This window comes from Muntiacus reevesi, chromosome 2, assembly GCF_963930625.1.
Source record: "Muntiacus reevesi chromosome 2, mMunRee1.1, whole genome shotgun sequence".
NCBI classification, from domain to species: domain Eukaryota; kingdom Metazoa; phylum Chordata; class Mammalia; order Artiodactyla; family Cervidae; genus Muntiacus; species Muntiacus reevesi.
Genome location: NC_089250.1, coordinates 49,851,781 through 49,874,983, shown reverse-complemented (window position 1 = coordinate 49,874,983; position 23,203 = coordinate 49,851,781). Strand labels below are relative to the sequence as shown.

Sequence of the window (23,203 nt, the reverse complement as noted above, 5' to 3'; positions counted from 1 at the left end):
GTTTTGCCTTTTCCAGTATGTCATATACTGGAATCATATAGTATGTAGCCTTTTCAAATTGGCTTCTTTCACTTAGAAATATGTATTTAAGATCCCTCTATGTCTTTTCAATGCTAGATATAACCCATTTACTTTCAGTGCTGAATAACACTCTATTGTCTAGATCACTACAATTCACTCATTCAATGAAAGATATCTTGGTTGCTTCTAAGTTTTGGTAATTATGGGTACAGCTTCTTTCTACAAACATCAGTATGCTGGTTTTTGTGAGGATGTAAGTTTTTAAATATTTTAGATATGCCATGTAGCAAAATTCTCTTTTTACAGAAATTCATTTCTCTCTCTGTGTGTATATGCGTGCATGCATGCATGTGTGTAATGTTTTCACTTAGTCATGGATTGTCAGCCATTTTACAAGAAAACACTGCCCTCCAAAAGCCCATTTTTCTGTGGTTTGTTGAACTTCTTTATTATTATTATTTTTTAAAATTTTATTTATTTATTTTTGGCTGTGCTGGGTTTTTGTTGTTGCGTGGGCTTTTCTCTAGCTGTGAGCAGGGGCTACCTCTTAAACTGCAGTGCATGGGCTTCTTACTGCAGTGGGTTCTATTGCTGTGGAGCATGGGCTCTAGAGTGTGCAGGCTTCAGCAGTTGCAATTCCCAGGCTCTAGAGCACAGGCTCAACAGTGTGGCTCATGGGCTTAGTTGCTCCATGGTATATGGGATCTTCCTGGACAAGGCTGGATTACGTATCACTGAGCCACCAGAGAAGCCTTAACTAATATTTTAGATTGCACTATTTTGTCTTGCATTTGCTATGGCAGATGCATTTAACAGAAATATCTTTTTGCTATTCCAGGAAACATTCTAGTAATAATAAATTGTGACTTATTTAGCCATTCCCTTCTCTAGGGGATCTTCTCAACCCAGGGATTGAAACTGGGTCTCCTGCATTGCAGGCAGATTTCTTACCATCTGAGCCACCAAGGAAGCTTGAAAGGAGGTAAGAATGGGGAATATTTTGTTTTTCTTAAGTATTGGGTTGGCCAAATAGTTCGTTTTTTTTTTCTGTAGCAACTTATGGGCAAACCTGAATGAACTTTTTGGCCAACCTAACAGTTTGCCATCTGTTACTAAAAGAAAAGTAAAGTAGGTTCTCGTCTTCATTAAAAAATTCCAGGCTCAAAAATGTTTTAATATTGTAAATCAACTGTACTTCAATAGAAAAGTTTTAGAATACCCTAAGTGTACAAATCTGTCCTTTGAGTGTGATTATGAAATTCTGAAGTGGTTATTTTGGAAATGAAGTCTGAAAAATATGATTTATTTTTATTTTTTTAAGTGGTTAACAGCACATGCTCTAAGGTCAGACACAACTAGCTTTGGGTCCCAAGTCTAACCAATTTTCATCTGTGTGACTATAGGGAAATTATTTAACTTCTGAAAAATAAAGATAATAAGGTTACCTTGTTTAATTGCAGTGCACACACAGCACAGGGCCTGGCACACAGTAAGTACCTAATAAATATTGATTCCTAAAGTGTATCGAAGTGGTAAAGAATCTGTCTGCCAAGCAGGAGATGAGGGTTCAATCCCTGGGCTGGGAAGATCCTTTGGAGAAAGAAATGGCAACCCAATCCAGTATTCTTGCCTGGGAAATCCCATGGACAGAGGAGTCTTGCAGGCTACTGTCCCGGGGGTCGCAAAGAGTCAAACATGGCTTAGTGACTAATAAAAATTCATAAATATTATATCTATAAATATAATATTAAAGAGAATGAGCTAGTTGTGGAAGATTGTGAGAATGAATGAATCATGGACCCACCTTAATTTTAGAACATTTGTTAATTACCATAGGTTTAAAACACTTAAAGGGCAGAAAGCTGATTTATTATTGACTGCTTAACATATATTAAAGCAACATAGAATGAAAATTGATTACCTAATCAAGTAGCAACAGAAGAGTAAACTAAGGATGAAGACAAATATAGCAGTGCCGAAAACCACAATATATATGTTGAGTGGCAGGTTCTGGAATCCAATATTAGGCATCCTGAAGTTGTAATGTGGGAAATCCGAGCTCATGGATGAACTGTGGGGAAACAAAAGAATGAGAAAAAATTAGGTTATAAACACTAAAAACCATGATTACATTATTTTGTATAATACATGTATAGAGGAAAAATTTTTAATAAGGCTTGATCCCATTTAAAACAAATATGAGGGACTTCCCTGGTGGGCCAGTGGCTAAGACTGCGTTTGCTGTCCATGGGGCCCAGGTTTGATCCCTGGTCAGGGAACGAGATCCCACATGCTGCAACTGAGACCCAGTGCAGCCACATAAAATAAATAAAATATACTAAAAAATAAATAAATAAAACAAATATGATAGATAAGGGTTAATATCCTTGCTATTAATTCATTTATCACACCACAAATACTTATTTAGTACTTACTATGTATCTGGCACTATTCCAGAAGCTTGTGATCCTACCTAAAACACTTTACAAAAAGGTATTCACAGAGAGGTACTTCACTGAAATAAAGGCAATAATCAATAAATACATGAAAATGTTCACCTCAAAGAAGTGGAAAGGGAAATAAAAGAAGTTTAAAGATTTTTAAAAACTCTTGAGCTTTTAAAGTAATAATATTTATAATGCTAAAATGCTGGAAATAACTTACCGTCTCACAAGAAGATAATGATTAAATAATTATATAGAGTCATATGTTATAATATTATTTGGCCATGAAAACCTGTTGTCATTAACTTTTAAATTTTAATAAAGATATGCAGGAAAAATTAAGCAATATATAAATTGTATACAAAATATGATCCCAATTTGGTGGATTATATATGTAAATACATGTGTATATATAGGTGTGGACATGTGTGGCAGAAAAAAGCCTTAAAACCAACATAGCAAAATGTTTTTTTAATTTGTTTTTTTCTCTTAATATTTATATTTTATTGAAGTATAGTTGACTTACAATGTTTCAAATGCACAGCAAGGTGAATATGACACATACATTATACATTATTTTTGAAACTATTTTCAAGATAGTTTGAAAATAATTTCAAAATAGATCTTGAAACTATTACAAGATATTGACTACACTTCCCTGTGCTATACAGTGAACCTCTGTTGCTTGTTGCATATCTTTTTTTAAAAATTTGAAATCTAGCACTCTATTCGTACTAAGTCAAACAGGTGGAATCAAAATGTCATACATTTTTTAGTTAGGCAAAAATTCATAAGTTTTATAAAATATATATATTACGCATATTATTTATATATAGTATGCAAAAGCTTTTATGCTACATTTGATAAAGCCTTGAGAAAGAACAACAACAAAAAAAGAGATGGAGAAATTGAAAAACATAAACTAAATGAAATGGGAGCACTGAATATGACATAGAAAAAGTAAAACAAACTAGATAAAAGTAAAAGATCATCATATAATTCAGTTGTTTTTAAACATGGATGCTCATTAGAAACATATCTAGAACTCTGGTGAAAAAAAAGCAATACTTCGGCACTTGCATTTTTCAAAAAATTCCTAGATAATTCAGATATGCATCTGGATTTTAAAAAGTGATTGCAGGTATTTCTATTACATGGTAATTTTGGTGATATAGAGTTCTGTTATTTTTTTGTTGACCAGTCATGATACAATGGTATTAAGTGAATAATAGTTACATAATCACAATAGTAAAAGATGTTTATTAGTTTTCACAATCAATATCCAGAAAAAAAAAGATAATTATAATTGTAAGCCATAATGGGAACATGATTAACCTAATATAAAATAATTACATACAATTTGGGGGGTTAAGCAAAATGATGTGCTAAGTGGAAGTGCATACACGAACATGTTTTCATCCACCCAGCCAGTCTATGTCTTTTGATTGGTGCATTTAATCCATTTATATTTAAGGTAATTATTGATATATATGATCCTATTCAGCTCAGTTCAGTTCAGTTCAGTGGCTCAGTTGTGTTCAACTCTTTGTGACTCCGACTCCGTGAATCGCAGCACGCCAGGCTTCCCTGTCCATCACCAACTCCCGGAGTCCACTCAAACTCATGTCCATTGAGTCGGTGATGCCATCCAGCCATCTCACCCTCTGTCATCCCCTTCTCCTCCTGCTCCCAATCCCTCCCAGCATCAGGGTCTTTTCCAATGAGTCAACTCTTCGCATGAGGTGGCCAAAGTGTTGGAGTTTCAGCCTCAGCATCAGTCCTTCCATTGAACACCCAGGACTGATCTCCTTTAGGATGGACTGGTTGGATCTCCTTGCAGTCCAAGGGACTCTCAAGAGTCTTCTCCAACACCACAGTTCAAAACCATCAATTTTTCAGTGCTCAGCTTTCTTCACAGTCCAACTCTCACATCCACACATGACCACTGGAAAAACCATAGCCTTGACTAGATGGACCTTTGTTGGCAAAGTAATGTCTCTGCTTTTTAATATGCTATCTAGGTTGTTCATAACTTTCCTTCCAAGGAGTAAGCGTCTTTTAATTTCATGGCTGCAATGATCCTATTACCATTTTCTTAACTGTTTTGGGTTTATTTTCTGTAGGTCTTTTCCTTCTCTTGTGTTTCCTGCTTAGAGAAATTCCTTTAGCATTCGTTGTAAAGCTGGTTTGGTGGTGCTGGATTCTCTTAACTTTGGCTTATCTGGAAAACTTTTGATTTCTTCATCTAACCTGAAGGAAAATCTTGCTGGGTAAAGTATTCCTGGTTATAGGTTCTTCCCTTTTATCACTTTAAATATATCATGCCATTCCCTTCTGGCTTGTAGAGTTTCAGTTGAGAAATCAGCTGATAGCCTGATGGGAATTCTCTTGTTGCTTTTAATATTTTATCTTTGTTTTAAATTTTTGTTAGTTTGATTACCATGTGTCTTGGTGTGTTCCTCCTTGGGTTTATCCTGCCTGGACTCCCTGTGCTGCCTGGACTTGGTTGACAATTTCCTTTCCCGTGTTAGGGAAGTTTTCAGCTATTATCTCTTCAAATATTTTCTCAGGTCCTTTCTTTCTTCTCCTTCTGGGACCCTACAGGGTGAATGTTGGGGCATTTAATGTTGCCCCAGAGGTCTCCTAGGCTGTCTTAATTTCTTTTCATTCTTTTTTCTATATTCTGTTCTGCAGCACTGATTTCTACCATTCTGTCCTCCAGGTCACTTATCTGCTCTTCTGACTCAGCTATTCTGCTATTGATTCTTTCCACTGTATTATTCACCTTTGTTCTTTAGTTTTTCTAGGTCTTTGGTAAACATTTCCTGCATCTTCTTAATTATTTTTCTGAGATCCTGGATCATCTTCATTATCATTATTCTGAATTCTTTTTCTGGAAGTTGCCTATCTCCACTTCATTTAATTGTTTTTCTGGGGTTTTATCTTATCCCTTCTTCTGGGACATAACTTTCTACTTTTTCATCCTGATTAACTTTCTGTAATATGATTTTTGTTTAAGCCACTGTGGGACTGTGGTTCTTGCTTCTTCTGTCTGCCCTCTGATGGAGGAGACTGAGAGACTTGTGTAAGCTTCCCAATGGGAGGGACTGGAGGTGGGAAAAACCGAGTCTTGCTCTGGTGGGCAGGGCCTCCCTCAGTAAAACTTTAATCCAATTATCTGCTGATGGGTGGGGCTGCACTCCTTCCCTGGTAGTTGTCTGGCCTGAGGTGACCCAGCCCTTGGGTCTACAGGCTCTGTGGTAGGGTTTATGGCGACCTCCAAGAGAGCTTACGCCAAGGGGGACCTTCTCGCCCCACTGCTGCTAGTGCCCCTGTTCCTGTGGTGAGCCCTTGCTGACCCATGCCCCCTCAGGAGACTCTCCAACACTAGCAGGTAGTTTTGGTTCTGTCTCCTATGGGGTCACTGCTCCTTTCCTCTGGGTCTTGGTGTGGGCAAGATTTTGTTTGTGCCTTCTAAGACTGGAGTCTCTGCTCCCCTCAGTTCTGTGGAAGTCCTATAATCAAATCCCAATGGTCTTCAAGGTCAGATTCCCTGGGGATTCCCAATTCCTGTGTTGGATCCCCAGGCTGGGAAGCCTGAGGTGGAGTTTGGAACCGTTACAACAGTGGGAGAACTTCTTTGGTATTACTGTTCTCTAGTTTGTGGGGCACCCACTCGGTGGGTATGGGGTTTGATTTTATCCTGATTGTGCCCCGCCTACCATCTCACTGCAGCTTCTTCGTCTCTGGATGTGGGGTATCTTTTTTGGTGGGTTCCAGTGTCCTCCTGTCGATGGCTGTTTAACAGCTAGTTGTGATTTTGGGGCTCTTGCAGAATGAGATGAGCGCACAACTTTCTACTTTGCCATCTTGAACTGGAAGCTCCAACATATCAAAATGCTAATAATGGCTTGTGGCTTACTAGTCATTTTGATTTTCTTCTTCTTCTTTTTTTTTTTTTTTTTTTTAAACACTTTATTAAATCAGATTATGGGCAACTCCCTGATGGTCCAGTGGTAAGGACTTTGTGCTTCCATTGCAGGAGGCATAGGTTTGATCCCTGGTCAGGGAACTAAGATCTTGCAAGCTGTGTGGCGTGGTGGGAAAAAAAAAAAACTCCCCTATTTTACAGATGAGGAGTTTTTGTGACATAGACATGACTGACCAAGTATGTATGGGAGTCAAGGACTCTCCAACTCCAAAGCCAGTGCCCTCAGCCTATATGCTCTAGTCTTAATAATCAGAAAACAGCAAATAATGTTTAAGCACTAAAAGGGGACTACTTCTGCTGATTAGTTTAATAATACTTACTGATCACTATACAGTTAAAATTCCATGAATGAAGGTTGCCCCCTTCTTTATGGGATAAGCTATAGTGATAAAGTGGCTCATACCGTCATGTTAGAATTTTCCTTGCCATTTTGATTCATTAGAAAATAAAGAGCAACTGCCAGGCTTGATTATCAAGACCCATAATGGTAACTGGATTACAACTATGACTACTGCCAAAATCAAAACAAAATAAAACCCCATCAAACAAAATGATTCTACTTTTATTAATCAAAGGCACATTACAAATGTGTTTGCAAATCTTTAAAGTCCTTGTTGGTTCCTGGAAGAGTATATTTATATGATAGACAACATTGAGATACTTGACTGGTTGTATCAGAAACCTCAGTGTTATTATCAATTTAATTTCCACCTTCTAATAACTTATACCAGGAAGTCAACAGCTGCAAAGCACTATTTCATCTCATGGAAACTCCTAAGAACTTCCAGACATAAGTAATGTGTAATATTTATTTATGAACATTCAGCCTTTTTCTGCAGATTTTATTGAAATATATAATTTCCTTTTTCTTACACTCAAATCTGCTAGGAAGAGAAAGCAGTAGTTCAGGAGTACTTTACCAAATATATCTAGCACACATATTATACAGCTCTAAGAAAGTTACAGCTGTGCAAACTTAACTCTTCCACATTGCTAATAGGGCTTCACTTGACTCCTGCTACAGTCAAGACTATCCCTCAATCCTTTAGAAATACCCCTCAGTAGACAAATTTTGCTTGATAAAATAATTCTTACATTAGGAAAAATGAGATTAAATGCACATGTTGAGAAGACTAAGAGAAAAAATAGGCAAACATATGGAAAATATGGTGGAAAAAGGGACAGGTTTGCACTCAGCAACTCTGGATATTGTTTCCAGAATGTCACTAGGTAGATGTCAATATTTGGACAATCTATATACCTCACTGGGACAATGCTTCAAAGGATTCCTGAAAGGATAAAATAGATGGTAGATACTGAAGTATCTGAAAACTCTAAGAGTTAGGACAAAATACTAAGGACAAAACATGTATGTGTGCATGTGCTGTTTACAATAGCCAGCACATGGAAGCAACCTAACGTCCGTTGACAGAAGAATGGATAAAGAAGATGCGGTACATATATACACTGTAATACTACTCAGCCATTAAAAAGAATGAAATTGTGCTATTTGTAGCAACATGTACGGACCTAGAGATTGTCATACTGAGTGAGTAAGTCAGACAGGGAAGAAATATCGTATGACATCCCTTATATGTGGAATCTAAAAAAGAAACGATACAAATGAACTTACTTACAAAACAGAAAGAGGGGTTTCTCTGGTGGCTCAGTGGTAAAGAATCCACCTGCCAACAAAGGAGATGCAGGTTTGATCCCTGGTCGAGGAAGATTCCACATGCCAAGAAGCAACTAAGCCAGTGTACCACAACTATTGAGCCTGTGCTCTAGAGCCCAGGAATCACAACTACTGAGCTGCAACTATGAAGTCTATACACCACAACTACAGAGTAGCCACTGCTCGCTGCAACAAGTGAAAAATGAGCAGCAATGAAGACCCAGCACAGCCCAAAATAAATAAAATTATATAAAAAAAAACCCAAACAGAAAGAGACTCACAGACTTAGAGAACAAACTTATGGTTGTGGGGGAAGGGGAATGATGGGATGGGGAAGGATAGTTAGGGAGTTTAGGATGGACGTGTACACACTGCTATTTTAAAGTGGATAACCAACAAGGACCTACTCTATAGTATACAGAACTCTGCTCAATGTTATGTGGCAGCCTGGATGGGAGGGGAGTTTGGGGGAGAATGGATACATGTATGTGCATTGCTGAGTCCTTTCACTGCTCACCGGAAACTATCACAACAGTTTGTTAATGATTTATACCTCAATACAAAATAGAAAGTTTTTTTAAAAAAGAATATACTGTATAGTGCAGGGATTATGTAATGTTTTACACAATAATAACTCAATTAAAAAATGTTTGCCAAAAGAATTAGAGAACCAAAAGAGTTAAAATCTTTTTTATTTATTTATTTTTAAAATTTTTTTTTATTTTTCAGTGGGTTTTGTCATACATTGACATGAATCTTTAAGTAATAGAAATAGCTACAAAATATAGTCTTATTTAAAATAGGATGGTTTAAGTGCTAGAAATGCATTAATATAATGCATCTAGGATCTTTTCTGTACTTGACAAATAAAAAGCAGCCAATAAATGTTGATTATTACCATTAAAAATGTGTTATTTTTATCAGATGACTGACTGAGAAGTACCTTAGTGAAAGCAGAAACACTGTTAAGATATATGTAAAGATTTACTAAAACAATGATACAAATGAACTTCCTTATAAAACAGAAAGAGACTCACAGACTTAGACAATGAACTTAGAACTGCCAGGGCAGGGGTGGTGGAGAGTGGTTGGTGGGAAAGAAGGGGGGAAGCGATAGTTAGGGAGTTTGGGATGGACATGTACTTACTGCTATAATTAAAAAGGTGAACCAGTAAGGACCTACTGTATGGCACATGCAACTCTGCTCAATGTTATGTGGCAGCCGGATGAGAAGGTAGTTTGGCGGAGAATGGATATGGCTGAGTCACTTCACTGCTCACCTGAAACTATCACAATGTTGTTAACTGGCTTTACCCCAATACAAAATAAAAAGTTAAAAAAAAAAGTGTGTGTGTGTATGTACATTTTGGCAAGGGGTAGGTGAGAGTCCCTTGGACTGCAAGGAGATCCAACCAGTCCATCCTAAAGGAGATCAGTCCTGGGTGTTCATTGGAAGGACTGATACTGAAGCTGAAACTCCAACACTTTGGCCACGTCATGCAAAGAGTTGACTCATTGGAAAAGATGCTAATGCTGGGAGGGATTGGGGGCAGGAGGAGAAGGGGACAACAGAGGATGAGATGGCTGGATGGCATCACCGACTCGACAGGGAGGCCTGGTGTGCTGCGATTCATGAGGTCACAAAGAGTCGGACATGACTGAGCGACTGAACTGAACTGAACTGAAGGGGAGAGGGATGACATTTAAAAAAATAGTAGATAACATAAAAGATGCCCTGGCAAAGATAAAATCTCTATAAAAGATTCTACCAAACCAACTGCTCCTTCCTCAAGGAACTCCTCTGCACACACTGCCAAACTTGTGCCAAACTGGCCACCAGAGGCAGGAAACCTATTCTGGCCAAAGGCAATTATCATATAGGCCAGCTGGGAGTGAACCAGTGGTGTGAGAATCTCACCCTGTAGGGGTCCTTGTACTAGGTGGCACCACCAACAAACTCTGGGGGAATTCTGAACAGAGATACAAACAGGGAGTACTAGAGAGAGCACTGTCATCAGAAGGAGGAGATGTTTGCCTCAGTGCTCCTGGAGGCTGGCTGTTTCTTATGAGTCCTCCCTTCTCAGGGAGGAATGGGGGTTGACAGGAGATACACTGATGTAGAACACATTTTAGGAATCCCTACCCTGGTAAATGGAATTGCTTAGCTATAACTGATCTTTCCCAACAGTCTAAGTAGATGGTGTATTATTCCAAGATGTTAACCTGGTCTATATGTATTAATTTTATAATATTTTCATTATAATATTTTGGCATGAAATATGAATAATTTTTTAAAAATAAGTCAACCTTTAAAAAGAAAGCTACTGTTCAAGATCCTCATAATAAGCTAAGTATTCTTTGCTATTTAGCTATTACAAATGTAAAAGTTACTTAGTAACTGCTCTTTGTGGGAATTAAGAAAAGAAATAGAACATCCAGTACACTGTTGGATCTTACTTGGCACGTCTGACTTCATTCACATGAAAAATTTTTCCCCCTTTATGCAGTTCCATAGTCCCTGAAATCTCTAATCTCAGTGTAAATTTCAAGCTATCTAATAAGTTTATTAAAAAAGAAAGAAAAAGACAGAAATATCTGATTTTTTTTAATCAGCAGTGGGATTTTTTTTCCACCAAGATACAAAAGGAATAGACATTTGGCCCCACTGAGGACCTTAGCTTAGCACAGTAGACCACAGTTAGATGGGCAGCAGCAGGTGTTTTGCTGAAGTATGTTTGGTGGCCTCATTCTTCTTAGACCAGTTCTTGGCCCTAGCCAGCATCCTCCCAGTAGTCAGTACTCTACTTTTGCTTTAAAAATGCTCAGAAAGAGAAGAGACACCAGTCTTTTCTAATTACACCAGTAATTAGACTGCTGTATTCTTTAATTTATGGTTCACAAGCCATTAAAGAACATATATTTCTTATAAATACAAGACATTCAAGAAAAACTTTCTAAGAAAAATTATTTTAGACTTTGTTAATCTTTAAAAAAACCAGAGATATAATTCACATTAAAAATGCACCCAGGTGTATAGGTCAAGGAATTTGCACAAATGAATATGCCCTTGAATATGCCATTCACAAATGAATATGCCATTCTAATCAAGATGCAGAATATTTCTTTATCCCCAGAGAGTTCCCTGTACCCCTTTGCCATTAATCACCACTCCCAACTACTGATCTGATTTCCATCATTACAGATTAATTTTCCATATGTTAGGATTTCATATTCAAATGAAATCACACAGTATGTATTCTTTTGTGTTTAGCTTTTAGTCTCTCAATAGGTGAGAGACTCTTAATAAACAGCTCTATAAAATAATTCATGTTATATCCCTAGTTTGTCCTAGTTATTCTATTATCCACAACTGGTATCCCCTAAAGATCACTAACTTCATCTTTGAATGTATCAATTTTATGGTTAGTTTTTAGGTAGTTCTTTTTTTAAAAAAAGGTTTATTTATTTTAATTTTTGACTGTAGTAGGTCTTTGTTGCTGTGCATGGGTTTTCTCTAGTTGAAGCAAGCATGGGATACTCTTCATTGTGGTGTGTGAGCTTCTCATTGTGGTGGTTTCTCTTATTAAAGAGCACAGGCTTCAGGCAAGTGGGCTTTAGTAGTTGTGGCTCACAGGCTCTAGAGAATGGGCTCAGTTATTGTGGCCTATGAGCTTAGGTGCTCCAGGGCATGTAGCATCTTTCTGGAACAGATATCAAACACCCATCCCCTGCACTGGCAGGTAGATTCATAACCACTGGACCAGCAGGGAAGCCCTGGATATTTATTTCTACAACAAAATTCCTGGTTATACTATTTAGGTGTCCCTTGGACTGTCAAGAAGATCAAACCAGTCAATCCAAAAGGAAATCAACCCTGACTATTCACTGGAAGGAGTGATGCTGAAATTCCAATACTTTGGCCACCTGATGCAAAGAGCCGATTCATTGGAAAAGACTGATGCTGGGAAAGATTAAAGGCAAAAGGAGAAGGGGGTGGCAGAAAATGAGATGGTTAGATAGCATCACCGACTCAATTGACATGACTTTGAGCAAACTCCAGGAGACAGTGGAGAATAGAGAAGCCTGGTATGCTGCAATCCACGGGGTCACAAAAAGTTGGATATGACTTAGTGGCTGAACAACAACATTATTTTCATGGAAGAACATTTCACCATGTCCTTTACATGGGTGCTCCTTTCCATTTTTAAGTCTTTTTTCAGTGCAATACTTTCTACCTATTATTTTTTAAAAGTCTTCAACAGAGGAAATGTGTAGCTTGATTCACTCATCATATTTTGCTTCAGTCAAAATCTAAGGCAAAGCAGGAACTCCAAGGTGCTCAAGACTGGAATGGTGAAGCCCCTTTTATGGTGAGATATCTGCTGATATGGGCATGTCTCCTGGGGCCAAGGGAACACAAACTCAAGCTTGCAGCCTAGCCTAGGTGGGTTCCTGCATTAAGCCAGGAGGTAATATAAAGGAAATGCACACACACAGACTCTTTCATTTACACTATTGTTCTTTGATTATTTTCACTGTTTACTTCTATATAATCATGAAAAAAACCCTCTGCATCTATTGTCCTATACATCTGTTCAGAGGAAACATGTATAGTTAATAAACACATAGTCACAAAGTCAACAAGGGAGTCTGAAAGGCAGTAATTGGGTGCAACCTCAAAAATGACAGAATGATCTTGGTTCATTTCCAAGGGAAACCATCCAGCCTCACAGTAATCCAAATCTATGCCCCAACTGCTGATGCCAAAGAAGGTGAAGTTGACTATGAAGACTTGCAACACCTTCTAGAACTAACACACACACAAAGATGTCCTTTTAATCATAGAAAATTGTAATGCAAAAGTAGGAAGTCAAGAGATACCTGGAATAACAGGCAAGATTGGCCTTGGAGTACAAAATGAAGCAGAGCAAAGGCTAACAAAGTTTTGTGAAGTAAACACACTGGTCATAGCAAACATCCTCTTCCAACAACACAAGAGACAACTCTATACATGGACATTACCAGATGGTCAACACTGAATCAGACTGATTATGTTCTTTGCAGCTGAAGATGGAAAATTTTTTATACAGTCAGCAAAAACAAGATCTGGAGCATACTGTGGCTCAGATAGTGAGCTGCTTATTGCAAAATTCAGGCTTAAATTGAAGAAAGTAGGGAAAACCACTAGGCCATTTAGCTATGACCTAAATCATGACCCTTATACAGTGGAGATGACGAACAGATTCAAGGGACCAGATCAGTTCTTCAGAGTGTGTGAAGAACTATGGACAGAGGTTTGTAGCACTGTACAGGGGGCAGTGACCAAAACCATCCCAAAGAAAAAGAAATACAAGAAGGCAAAACGGTTGTCTGAGGAGGCTTTACAAATAGCAGAGGAAAGAAGAAAAGTGAAAGGAAAGGGAGAAAGGGAAAGATACACCTAACTGAATGCAGAGTTTCAGAGAACAGCAAGGAGAGATAAGAAGGCCTTCTTAAATGAACAAGGCAAAGAAATAGAAGAAAACAATAGAATGGTAAAGACCAGAGATCTCTTCAAGAAAATAAGAACAATTAGAACCAGACATGGAACTACAGACTGGTTCAAAATCAGGAAAGGAGTACATCAAGGCTGTATATTGTCACTCTGCTTATTTAACTTGTATGCTGAGTACATCATGTGAAAAGCCGGACTGGAAGACTCACAAAAGGGAATCAAGATTGCCAGGAAAAATACGAACAACTTCAGATAAGCAGATGATACCACCATAATTGCAGAAAGTGAAGAGAAACTAAAGAACCTCTTGATGAAAGTGAAAGAGGAGAGTGAAAAAGCTGGCTTAAAACTCAACATTCAAAAAACGAAGATCATGGCATCCAGTCCTATCACTTCATGGCAAAGAGATGGGGAAAAAATGCAAAGAGTGGCAGATTTTATTTTCTTGGGGTCAAAAATCACTGTGGATATTGACTGCAGTCATAAAATTAAAAGATGCTTGCTCCTTGGAAGAAAAGCTACGAAAAACCTAGACAGCATATTAAAAAGCAGAGACATCACTTTCTTGACAAAGTTCTGTATAGTCAAAGCTATGGGTTTTTCCAGTAGTCATGTATGGATGTGAGATTGGGACCATAAAGAAGGCTGAGTACCGAATAATTGGTGCTTTCAAACTGTGGTGCTGGAGAAGACTCTTGAGAGTTCCTTGGACAGTAGGAGACCAAACCAGTCACTCCTAAAAGAAATCAACCCTGAATATTCACTGAAAAGACCGATGGTGAAACTGAAGCACCAATACTTTGCCCACCTGATATAAAGAGCCAACTCATTGGAAAAGACCCTGATGCTGAGTACAATTGAGGGCAAGAGAAGGGGACGAGAGAGAATGAGATGGCTGGATGGCATCATCGACTCAATGGACATGAGTTTGAACAAACTGCATGAAACAGTGAAGGACAGGGAAGACTGGTGTGCTGTAGTTCATCAGGTTGCAAAGAGTCAGATATAACTTACTGACTGAACAACAACAAGAACAGTTGTTACCACTGTGGAAGGCAAAGTATACAAGGGATCTCTGTATTACTTCTTACAACTACATATGAATCTACAATAATTTTAAAAAATCAGTTAAGAAAAAATGTTTCAAAATTCAAATGACAAATTCAAATGAAAAATATCCATTTCATACAAAAAGTCAGGAAAAAGGAGGTGAAACATATAGAAAACAAATAGCAAATGGTACATAAATCAAGCACAGTAAGAATAACATATATGTGAATCAACTACTCCAATTAAAGGCAGACATTGGCTGACTGGATTAAAACAAGCAAAAACAAAACCAAAGCCCCAAATCCATAAAAGAAGATCTAGCTACATGGGTTTTTTATTTTTTTTTAAGCAAGAAATGCACTTTATATTCAAAGACATAGGATGATGGAAAAAGCTACATCTTTCAAAAAATATGCATAAGAGAGATAGAGTGGCTATGTCAATATAAGACAAAATATACTTTAACACAAAAAAATTTACCAGAGACAAAGATGTTTTATAATAAAATAGTCAATTCATCAGTAAGATAGGTAAACGTAACAACTGATCCCCAAAATACATAAGGCAAAAACTGACAAAATTAAAGGGGAAAATAGACCATCAATAATAGTTGAAAACTTTAATATCTCATGCTTAATAATAGGTAGAACAGTTAGACCAAAATTCATCAAAGATAACAAGAGTTAAATAACACAATCAACCAACTTGACCTAACTAGTACTTAAAGAACACTCTACCTAATGAGCAGAATACACATTCTTCTTAAGCACAATTTGCAGTCATAGACTATATGGTAGGCCAGTGGCTGGCAAAAAAGTTTCTTAAAGGACCACACAGTAAATACACTAGGCTTATTGCCTATATGGTCTCTGTCACAGCTACTCAGCTCTTTTCAGAAGCAGCCATGGACAACACTTTAATGAAGAGGCATGACTGTGTCCCACTAAACTTTATTTACAAAAACAAGCAGGTTGTGCGTAGTTTGAAAACTCCTGTGCTAGGTCATAATATAAATCTCAATAAATTAAAAAATATTGAAACTCAACAAAGTATGTGCTATGATCATGATAGAATTAAATTAGAAGTCATCAAAAGGATGCACAAGTAAGATATACAAGTAAGCATATTTGTGAAGCAAGCACATAAAAGGATGCTCTACACTCAGCACAGGTAAGCCTAGTGTGCTGCAGTCCATGGGGTCACAAAGAGTTGGACCGAGTGACTGAACAATGACAATTACAACTACATCGTTAGAGAAATGCAAACAAAAACCATAATGATATAGCACTTCACATCCACAAGAATGGGTATTTTGAAAATAGCACAGAAAATAATAAGCACTAGTGAGGAGACTGGCACAAACCCAGACATATAGATCAAAGGAACAGACTAAAGAGCCCCCAAATAAACCCACACACCTATGGTCAATCAATCTTTGACAAAACAGACAAGAATATTCAATAGGAAAAAGATGATCTCTTCAGCAGGTGGTGTTTGGGAAGTTGGAGAGTTGCATGTAAATCAATGAAGTTAGAACAAATCCTCACACTGTACACAAAAATAAACTCAAATTGGCTTAAAGACTTAAATATAATACAGGACACCATAAAACTTCTAGAAGGTAACATTGGTAAAGCATTCTCTGACATAAATTCTACCAATATTTTCTTAGGTCAGTCTCCCAAGACAACACAAATAAAAGGAAAAATAAATGGGATCTAATCAAACTTACAAGCTTTTGCACAGCAAAGGAAACCACAAACAAAATGTAAAGACAACCTGTTGTTGGGAGAAAATATTTGCAAATAATGTGACTGACAAGGGCTTCATTTCCAAAATATACAAAGAAATGCAACAGAACAACAACTACAACAAAACAAGTAACCCAATAAAAAAATGTACAGAAGACCTAAACAGACATTTTTCCAAAGAAGACACACAGATAAACAATAGGGCACATGTAAAGATGCTGAACACTGCTGATTATTTGAGAAATGAAAATAAAAACTACAATGAAATACAACCTCACATCAGTCAAAATGGCCATCATTAAAAAGGCTAATAACAAATACTGGAGGGGAGGTGAAGAAATAGAAACTCTCCTACACTGTTGGTGGGCAGTAAGTTGGTGCAGCCACTATGGAAAACAGTATGCAGCTTCCTTAAAAAACTAAAAATAGAGTTGCCGTATGATCTAGCAATACTACTCCTGGCATATAGGCAGATAAAACTAACTCAAAAACATACATGGACCTCTATGTTCATAGCAGCACCATTTACAGTAGTGAGGACATGGAAACCTAAATGTCCATTGACAGATGAATGGATAAAGAAGATGTGGTACATATATACAATGGAATATTACTCAGTCGTTAAAAAGAATAAAATAACGTCATTTGCAGCACTTAAATGAACCTGGAATTATCACACCAAATGAAGTAAGACAGAAATTTTAAAAAAGCTTTTGAAAATAGAAAGTTAATAAAAAGACGTGGTATATATATGTATACACACACACATACAAAATAGACTACTACTCAGCCATAAAAAAGAGTGCAATAATGCCATTTGCAGGAACATGGATAGACCTAGAGATGATCATGTTAAGTGAAGTAAGTCAGAAAGTTAAAGACAAATACCATATGATATGACTTATATGCGGAACCTAAAATATGGCACAAATGATCTTATCTGGGTTGCCAAGGGTGACAGGAGTTGGGGCAAGGATGGAGTGAGAATTGGGTTAGCAGATGCAAACCGGTATATACAGAATGGATAAACAACAAGGTTTTATTGTATAGCACAGAGGACTATACTCATTATTCTGTGATAAACCATAATGGAAAAGATTATGAAAAAGATTTATATATATATAAAACTGAATCAATTTGCTATACAACAGAAATGAATACAATGTTGTAAATCAGGCATACTTCAATATAAGAAAAAAGAAACTGGTATACCAAGGAAAAAAAGAGAGATCACAGCAAAGGAAGCAGTTCCCAAAACAGAAAGACAACCTACTGATTGGGAGAAAATATTTACAAATGATATGACCAATAAAAGACTAATAACCAAAATATATAAACAGCTCATACAACTCAACATCAAAAAAAACCCTAAGCAATCTGATTAAAAAATAGGCAGAAGACCCAAAGAGACTTTTTTTTCAAAGAAGGCATACAAATGGCTAACAGGCACATGAAAAGATGTTCAACACTGTTAGCCATCAGAAAAATGCAAATTAAAACTACAATGAGATATCACCTCACACCTGTCAGAACAGCTATTATCAAAAAGAACACAAGTAACAAATGTTGGCGAAGATGTGGAAAAAAGGGAACCCTTGCTCGCTATTTGTGGGAATGCAATTGGTGCAGCCACTATAGAAAACAGTACGGAGGTGTTGCCAAAAGCTCAAAATAGAACTACCACGTGACCCAGCAATTTCATCCCTGGGTCTTAATCCACAAAAGCACTAATTCAAAAAGATCCATGCACCCTAATGTTCACAGCAGCATTATGAGATTATAATATATGATTATATAATTGTGTGCAAATTATGGAAGCAACCTGTCCATCACAAATGAATGGATAAAAATGTGGTGTGTGTGTATACACACACATATACAGACAATGGAATACTACCACTAAGCCATAAAAAAGAAGGAAATTTTGCCATTTGCAACAACACAGATGAACTTGGAGAGTATTATGCTAAGTGAAATAAGTCAAGCAGAAAAGACAAATATTGTATGATATCAATTATATGTGAAATGTAAAAAATAAAATTAATGAATACAACAAAACAAAAATAGACTTGAGATACAGAGAAAAAATGAGTGGTTACCAGTGGGGAGAGAGAAGCGAGTGGGGCAGGATAGCAGTAGGGGATTAAGAGGTACAAACTACTATGTATAAGATAAATAAGCAACAACAATATATAGTTAATAACTATAAATGGAATATAACCTTTAAAATTTGTAAATCATTATGTTGTATACCTGAAATGTATATAACATTTTATATGAATAAAAAAATGTGGTATATACATGCCTCTAAGGCTGGTGACCTGTGAAGTTCCCACCTGCTGTTAGAACTCTCTGCAGCTGCCCTGCCTCATGACCTCCAGAGTCTAGCACAGGACCATGATGTGGACATGCTGGCTTGCACTTGCTGGTGGCAGTCACCTGGATCCACTAAGATTCAGTCATCATAGGACTGAAGACAAGATGGTGGGATAAAAGAATTTGAGCTCACCTCTTCTCACAGAAACACCACCAACAGATAAACAACCATCAGCAAAAATGACTGGAACTTACCAAAAAAGATATTTTACATCCAAAGACAAAGAAGCCAGGAGACAGTAGGAGGAGCACTTTCACAATATAATCAAATCTTAAAACTGCCAGGTGGGCAACCCACAAACTGGAAGATAATTATATCACAGAGGTTCTCCCACAGGAATGAGAGTTCTGAGCCTCATGTCAGGCTTTCCAGTCTGGGGGTCTGGTATTGGGAGGAGGAATCCCCAGAGCATTTGGCTTTGAAGGCCAGCAGGGCTTGGGTACAGGGGCTCCATAGGACTGGGTGAAACAAAGACTCCACTCTTGGAGGAGGGTTCATGTACTCTGGACCCAGGTACACTCCATAGGAGTCTGAGCCAGACCTACCTGTGGGTCTTGGTGGGTCTCCTGTGGACAAGCGTCAGCTGTAGCTCACTGTGGGACAAGGACACTGGCAGTGGAGGCCCCGTGGAATATTCATCTGCGTGCGCTCCTGGAGGTCACCACTTTGGCACTGAGACCTGGCACCACCCAGCTGCCTGACGGCTCCAACACTGGGACACCTCAGGCCAAACACCCAACACAGCCTGACCCGTCAGCAGACAAGCTGCCAAAGGTTGTCTTGAGCCCCAGGCTGCCTCTAAACATATCCCCTGACATAGTCCTGCCCACCAGAGGGCCAAGACCCACTTCCACTCACCAGTGTGCATACATCAGCTCCATCCACCAGGAAGCCCACACAAGACCCTGGACCAACCTCACATACCAGGAGACAGACATCAGAAGCAAGAGGAGCTACAAATCTGTAGCCTGAGAAATGGAGACCACAAACACAGAAAGTTAGACAAAATGAGACAGAAGAGAAATATGTCCCAGATGAAGGAACAAGATAAAACCCAAGATTAACAACTAAGATTCATAGTAACAACAGTAAAGATGACCCAAAACCTCAGAAAAAGGATGGAGGCACAGTACAAGACAATACAAGATATGTTTAACAAACAGCTAGAAGATTTGAAGAACAGAGTTGAACAATACAATAACTGAAATTAAAAACACACTAGAAAGAATCAATAACAGAATAAATGAGGCAGAAGAAAGAATAAGTGAGAAGACAGATTGATGGAAGTCACTGCCAGAGAACAAAATAAAGAAAAAAGAATGAAAAGAAATGAGGACAGTCTAAGGAACTTCTGGGACAACATTACACATACCAATATTTGCATTATAGAGGTCCCAGAAGGAGAAGGGAGAGAAGGGCCAGAGAAAATATTTGAAGCAATAATGGTCAAAAACTTCCCTAGATGGGGGATAAAACCACTCACTCAAATCCAGGAAGTGCAAAGAGTCCCAAGGAGAAACAGTCCAAGACACATATTAATCAAATTGACAAGAATTATAGACAAAGTGAAAATATTAAAAACAAGGGGTAATCAACAAATAACATAGAAAGGATATCCATAAGGTTAGAAGCTGATTATTCAGCAGAAACTGCAGGCCAGAAGGCAGTGGCACAATATATTTAAAGTGGTGAAAAGGGAAAAACTACAACCAAGAATACTCCATCCAGTCAGGCTCTCATTCAGATTCGATGGAGAAATTAAAAGCTTTACAGACAAACAAAAGCTAAGAGAATCAGCACCACCAAACCAACTTTACAACAAATGTTAAAGGAACTTCTCTAGGTGGAAGAGAGAAGTCCACATCTAGAAACAAGAAAACTACAAGTGGGAAAGCTCATTGGCAAGGTAAACATACAGTAAAGTTAGGGAACCATCCACACACAAATATAATATTAAAACCAGCAATTGTGGGAAGAGCTCAAGTACAAATGTAGGATATTGGAAATGCATTTGAAATTAAGAGACAAGCAACTTAAAACAATCTTGTGTATATACAAACTTTGTATATACTATATCAAAACCTCATGGTAACTGCAAACCAAAAGTCTACAATAGATATACACACACAAAAGAAAAAGCAATCTAAACATAACACAAAAGATATTCATCAAGTCATAAGAGAAGAGAGCAAAAGAGTAAAGGAAGAAAAAAGATTTACAAAAACAAATTTGAAACAATCAACAAAATGGCAATAAGAATACATATATTGATAATTACCTTAAATGTAAATGGATTAAATGCTCCAAACAAAAAGAAACAGACGGGCTGAATGGATACAAAAACAAGGCAAATGGATACATGCTGTCTACAAGAGTCCCACTTCTAATTTAGAGACACACACGGTCTGAAAGTAAGGGGCTGGAAAAAAGTATTCCATGCAAATGGAAACCAAAAGAAAGCTGGAGTAGCAATACTCATCAGACAAAATAGACTTTAAAAACCGTTAAATGACATAGTGTTGGAAGTTTTGGCCACAGCAATCAGAGCAGAAAAAGACATAAAAGGAATCCAGATAGGAAAAGAAGAAGTGAAACTCTCGCTGTTTGCAGATGACATGATCCTCTACATAGAAAACCCTAAAGACTCTACCAGAAAATTACTAGAGCTAATTAATGAATATAGTAAAGTTGCAGGATATAAAATTAACACACAGAAATCCCTTGCATTCCTATACACTAACAATGAAAAAACAGAAAGAGAAATTAAGGAAACAATACCATTCACCATTGCAACAAAAAGAATAAAATACTTAGGAGTATATCTACCTAAAGAAACAAAAGACCTATACATAGAAAACTATAAAACACTGATGAAAGAAATCAAAGAGGACACAAACAGTTGGAGAAACATACCGTGTTCATGGATTGGAAGAATCAATATTGTCAAAATGGCTATTCTACCCAAAGCAATCTATAGATTCAATGCAATCCCTATCAAGCTACCAACGGTATTTTTCACAGAACTAGAACAAATAATTTCACAATTTGTATGGAAATACAAAAAACCTCGAATAGCCAAAGTAATCTTGAGAAAGAAGAATGGAACTGGAGGAATCAACCTGCCTGACTTCAGACTCTACTACAAAGCCACAGTCATCAAGACAGTATGGTACTGGCACAAAGACAGAAATATAGATCAATGGAACAGAATAGAAAGCCCAGAGATAAATCCACGAACCTATGGACAGCTTATCTTTGACAAAGGAGGCAAGGATATACAATGGAAAAAAGACAATCTCTTTAACAAGTGGTGCTGGGAAAACTGGTTAACCACTTGTAAAAGAATGAAACTAGAACACTTCCTAACACCATACACAAAAATAAACTCAAAATGGATTAAAGATCTAAATGTAAGACCAGAAACTATAAAACTCCTAGAGGAGAACATAGGCAAAACACTCTCCGACATAAATCACAGCAAGATCTTCTATGACCCACCTCCCAGAATATTGGAAATAAAAGCAAAAATAAACAAATGGGACCTAATGAAAATTAAAAGCTTTTGCACAACAAAGGAAACTATAAGTAAGGTGAAAAGACAGCCCTCAGATTGGGAGAAAATAATAACAAATGAGGAAACAGACAAAGGATTAATCTCAAAAATATACAAGCAACTCCTGAAGCTCAATTCCAGAAAAATAAACGACCCAATCAAAAAATGGGCCAAAGAACTAAACAGACATTTCTCCAAAGAAGACATACAGATGGCTAACAAACACATGAAAAGATGCTCAACATCACTCATCATCAGAGAAATGCAAATCAAAACCACAATGAGGTACCATTACACGCCAGTCAGGATGGCTGCTATCCAAAAGTCTACAAGCAATAAATGCTGGAGAGGGTGTGGAGAAAAGGGAACCCTCTTACACTGTTGGTGGGAATGCAAACTAGTACAGCCACTATGGAAAACAGTGTGGAGATTTCTTAAAAAACTGGAAATAGAACTGCCATATGACCCAGCAATACCACTTCTGGGCATACACACTGAGGAATCCAGATCTGAAAGAGACACGTGCACCCCAATGTTCATCGCAGCACTGTTTATAATAGCCAGGACATGGAAGCAACCTAGATGCCCATCAGCAGATGAATGGATAAGGAAGCTGTGGTACATATACACCATGGAATATTACTCAGCCGTTAAAAAGAATTCATTTGAATCAGTTCTAATGAGATGGATGAAACTGGAGCCCATTATACAGAGTGAAGTAAGTCAGAAAGATAAAGAACATTACAGTATACTAACACATATATACGGAATTTAGATAGATGGTGGCGATAACCCTATATGCAAAACAGAAAAAGAGACACAGAAATACAGAACAGACTTTTGAACT

General features: G+C 37.5%; 1 protein-coding gene across 1 annotated transcript in view; it reads right to left on the bottom strand.

Annotated features, from left to right (window-relative positions):
• RNF24 (ring finger protein 24) overlaps positions 1 to 23,203 on the bottom strand; it is a 117,151-nt gene that overhangs the window by 45,348 nt on the left and 48,600 nt on the right. The window contains exon 2 of the mRNA XM_065921488.1: positions 1,943 to 2,092. Within this exon, the coding sequence (XP_065777560.1) occupies positions 1,943 to 2,085 (143 nt within the window). The 5' untranslated portion in view covers positions 2,086 to 2,092. The remainder of the gene's footprint in view (positions 1 to 1,942; positions 2,093 to 23,203) is intronic.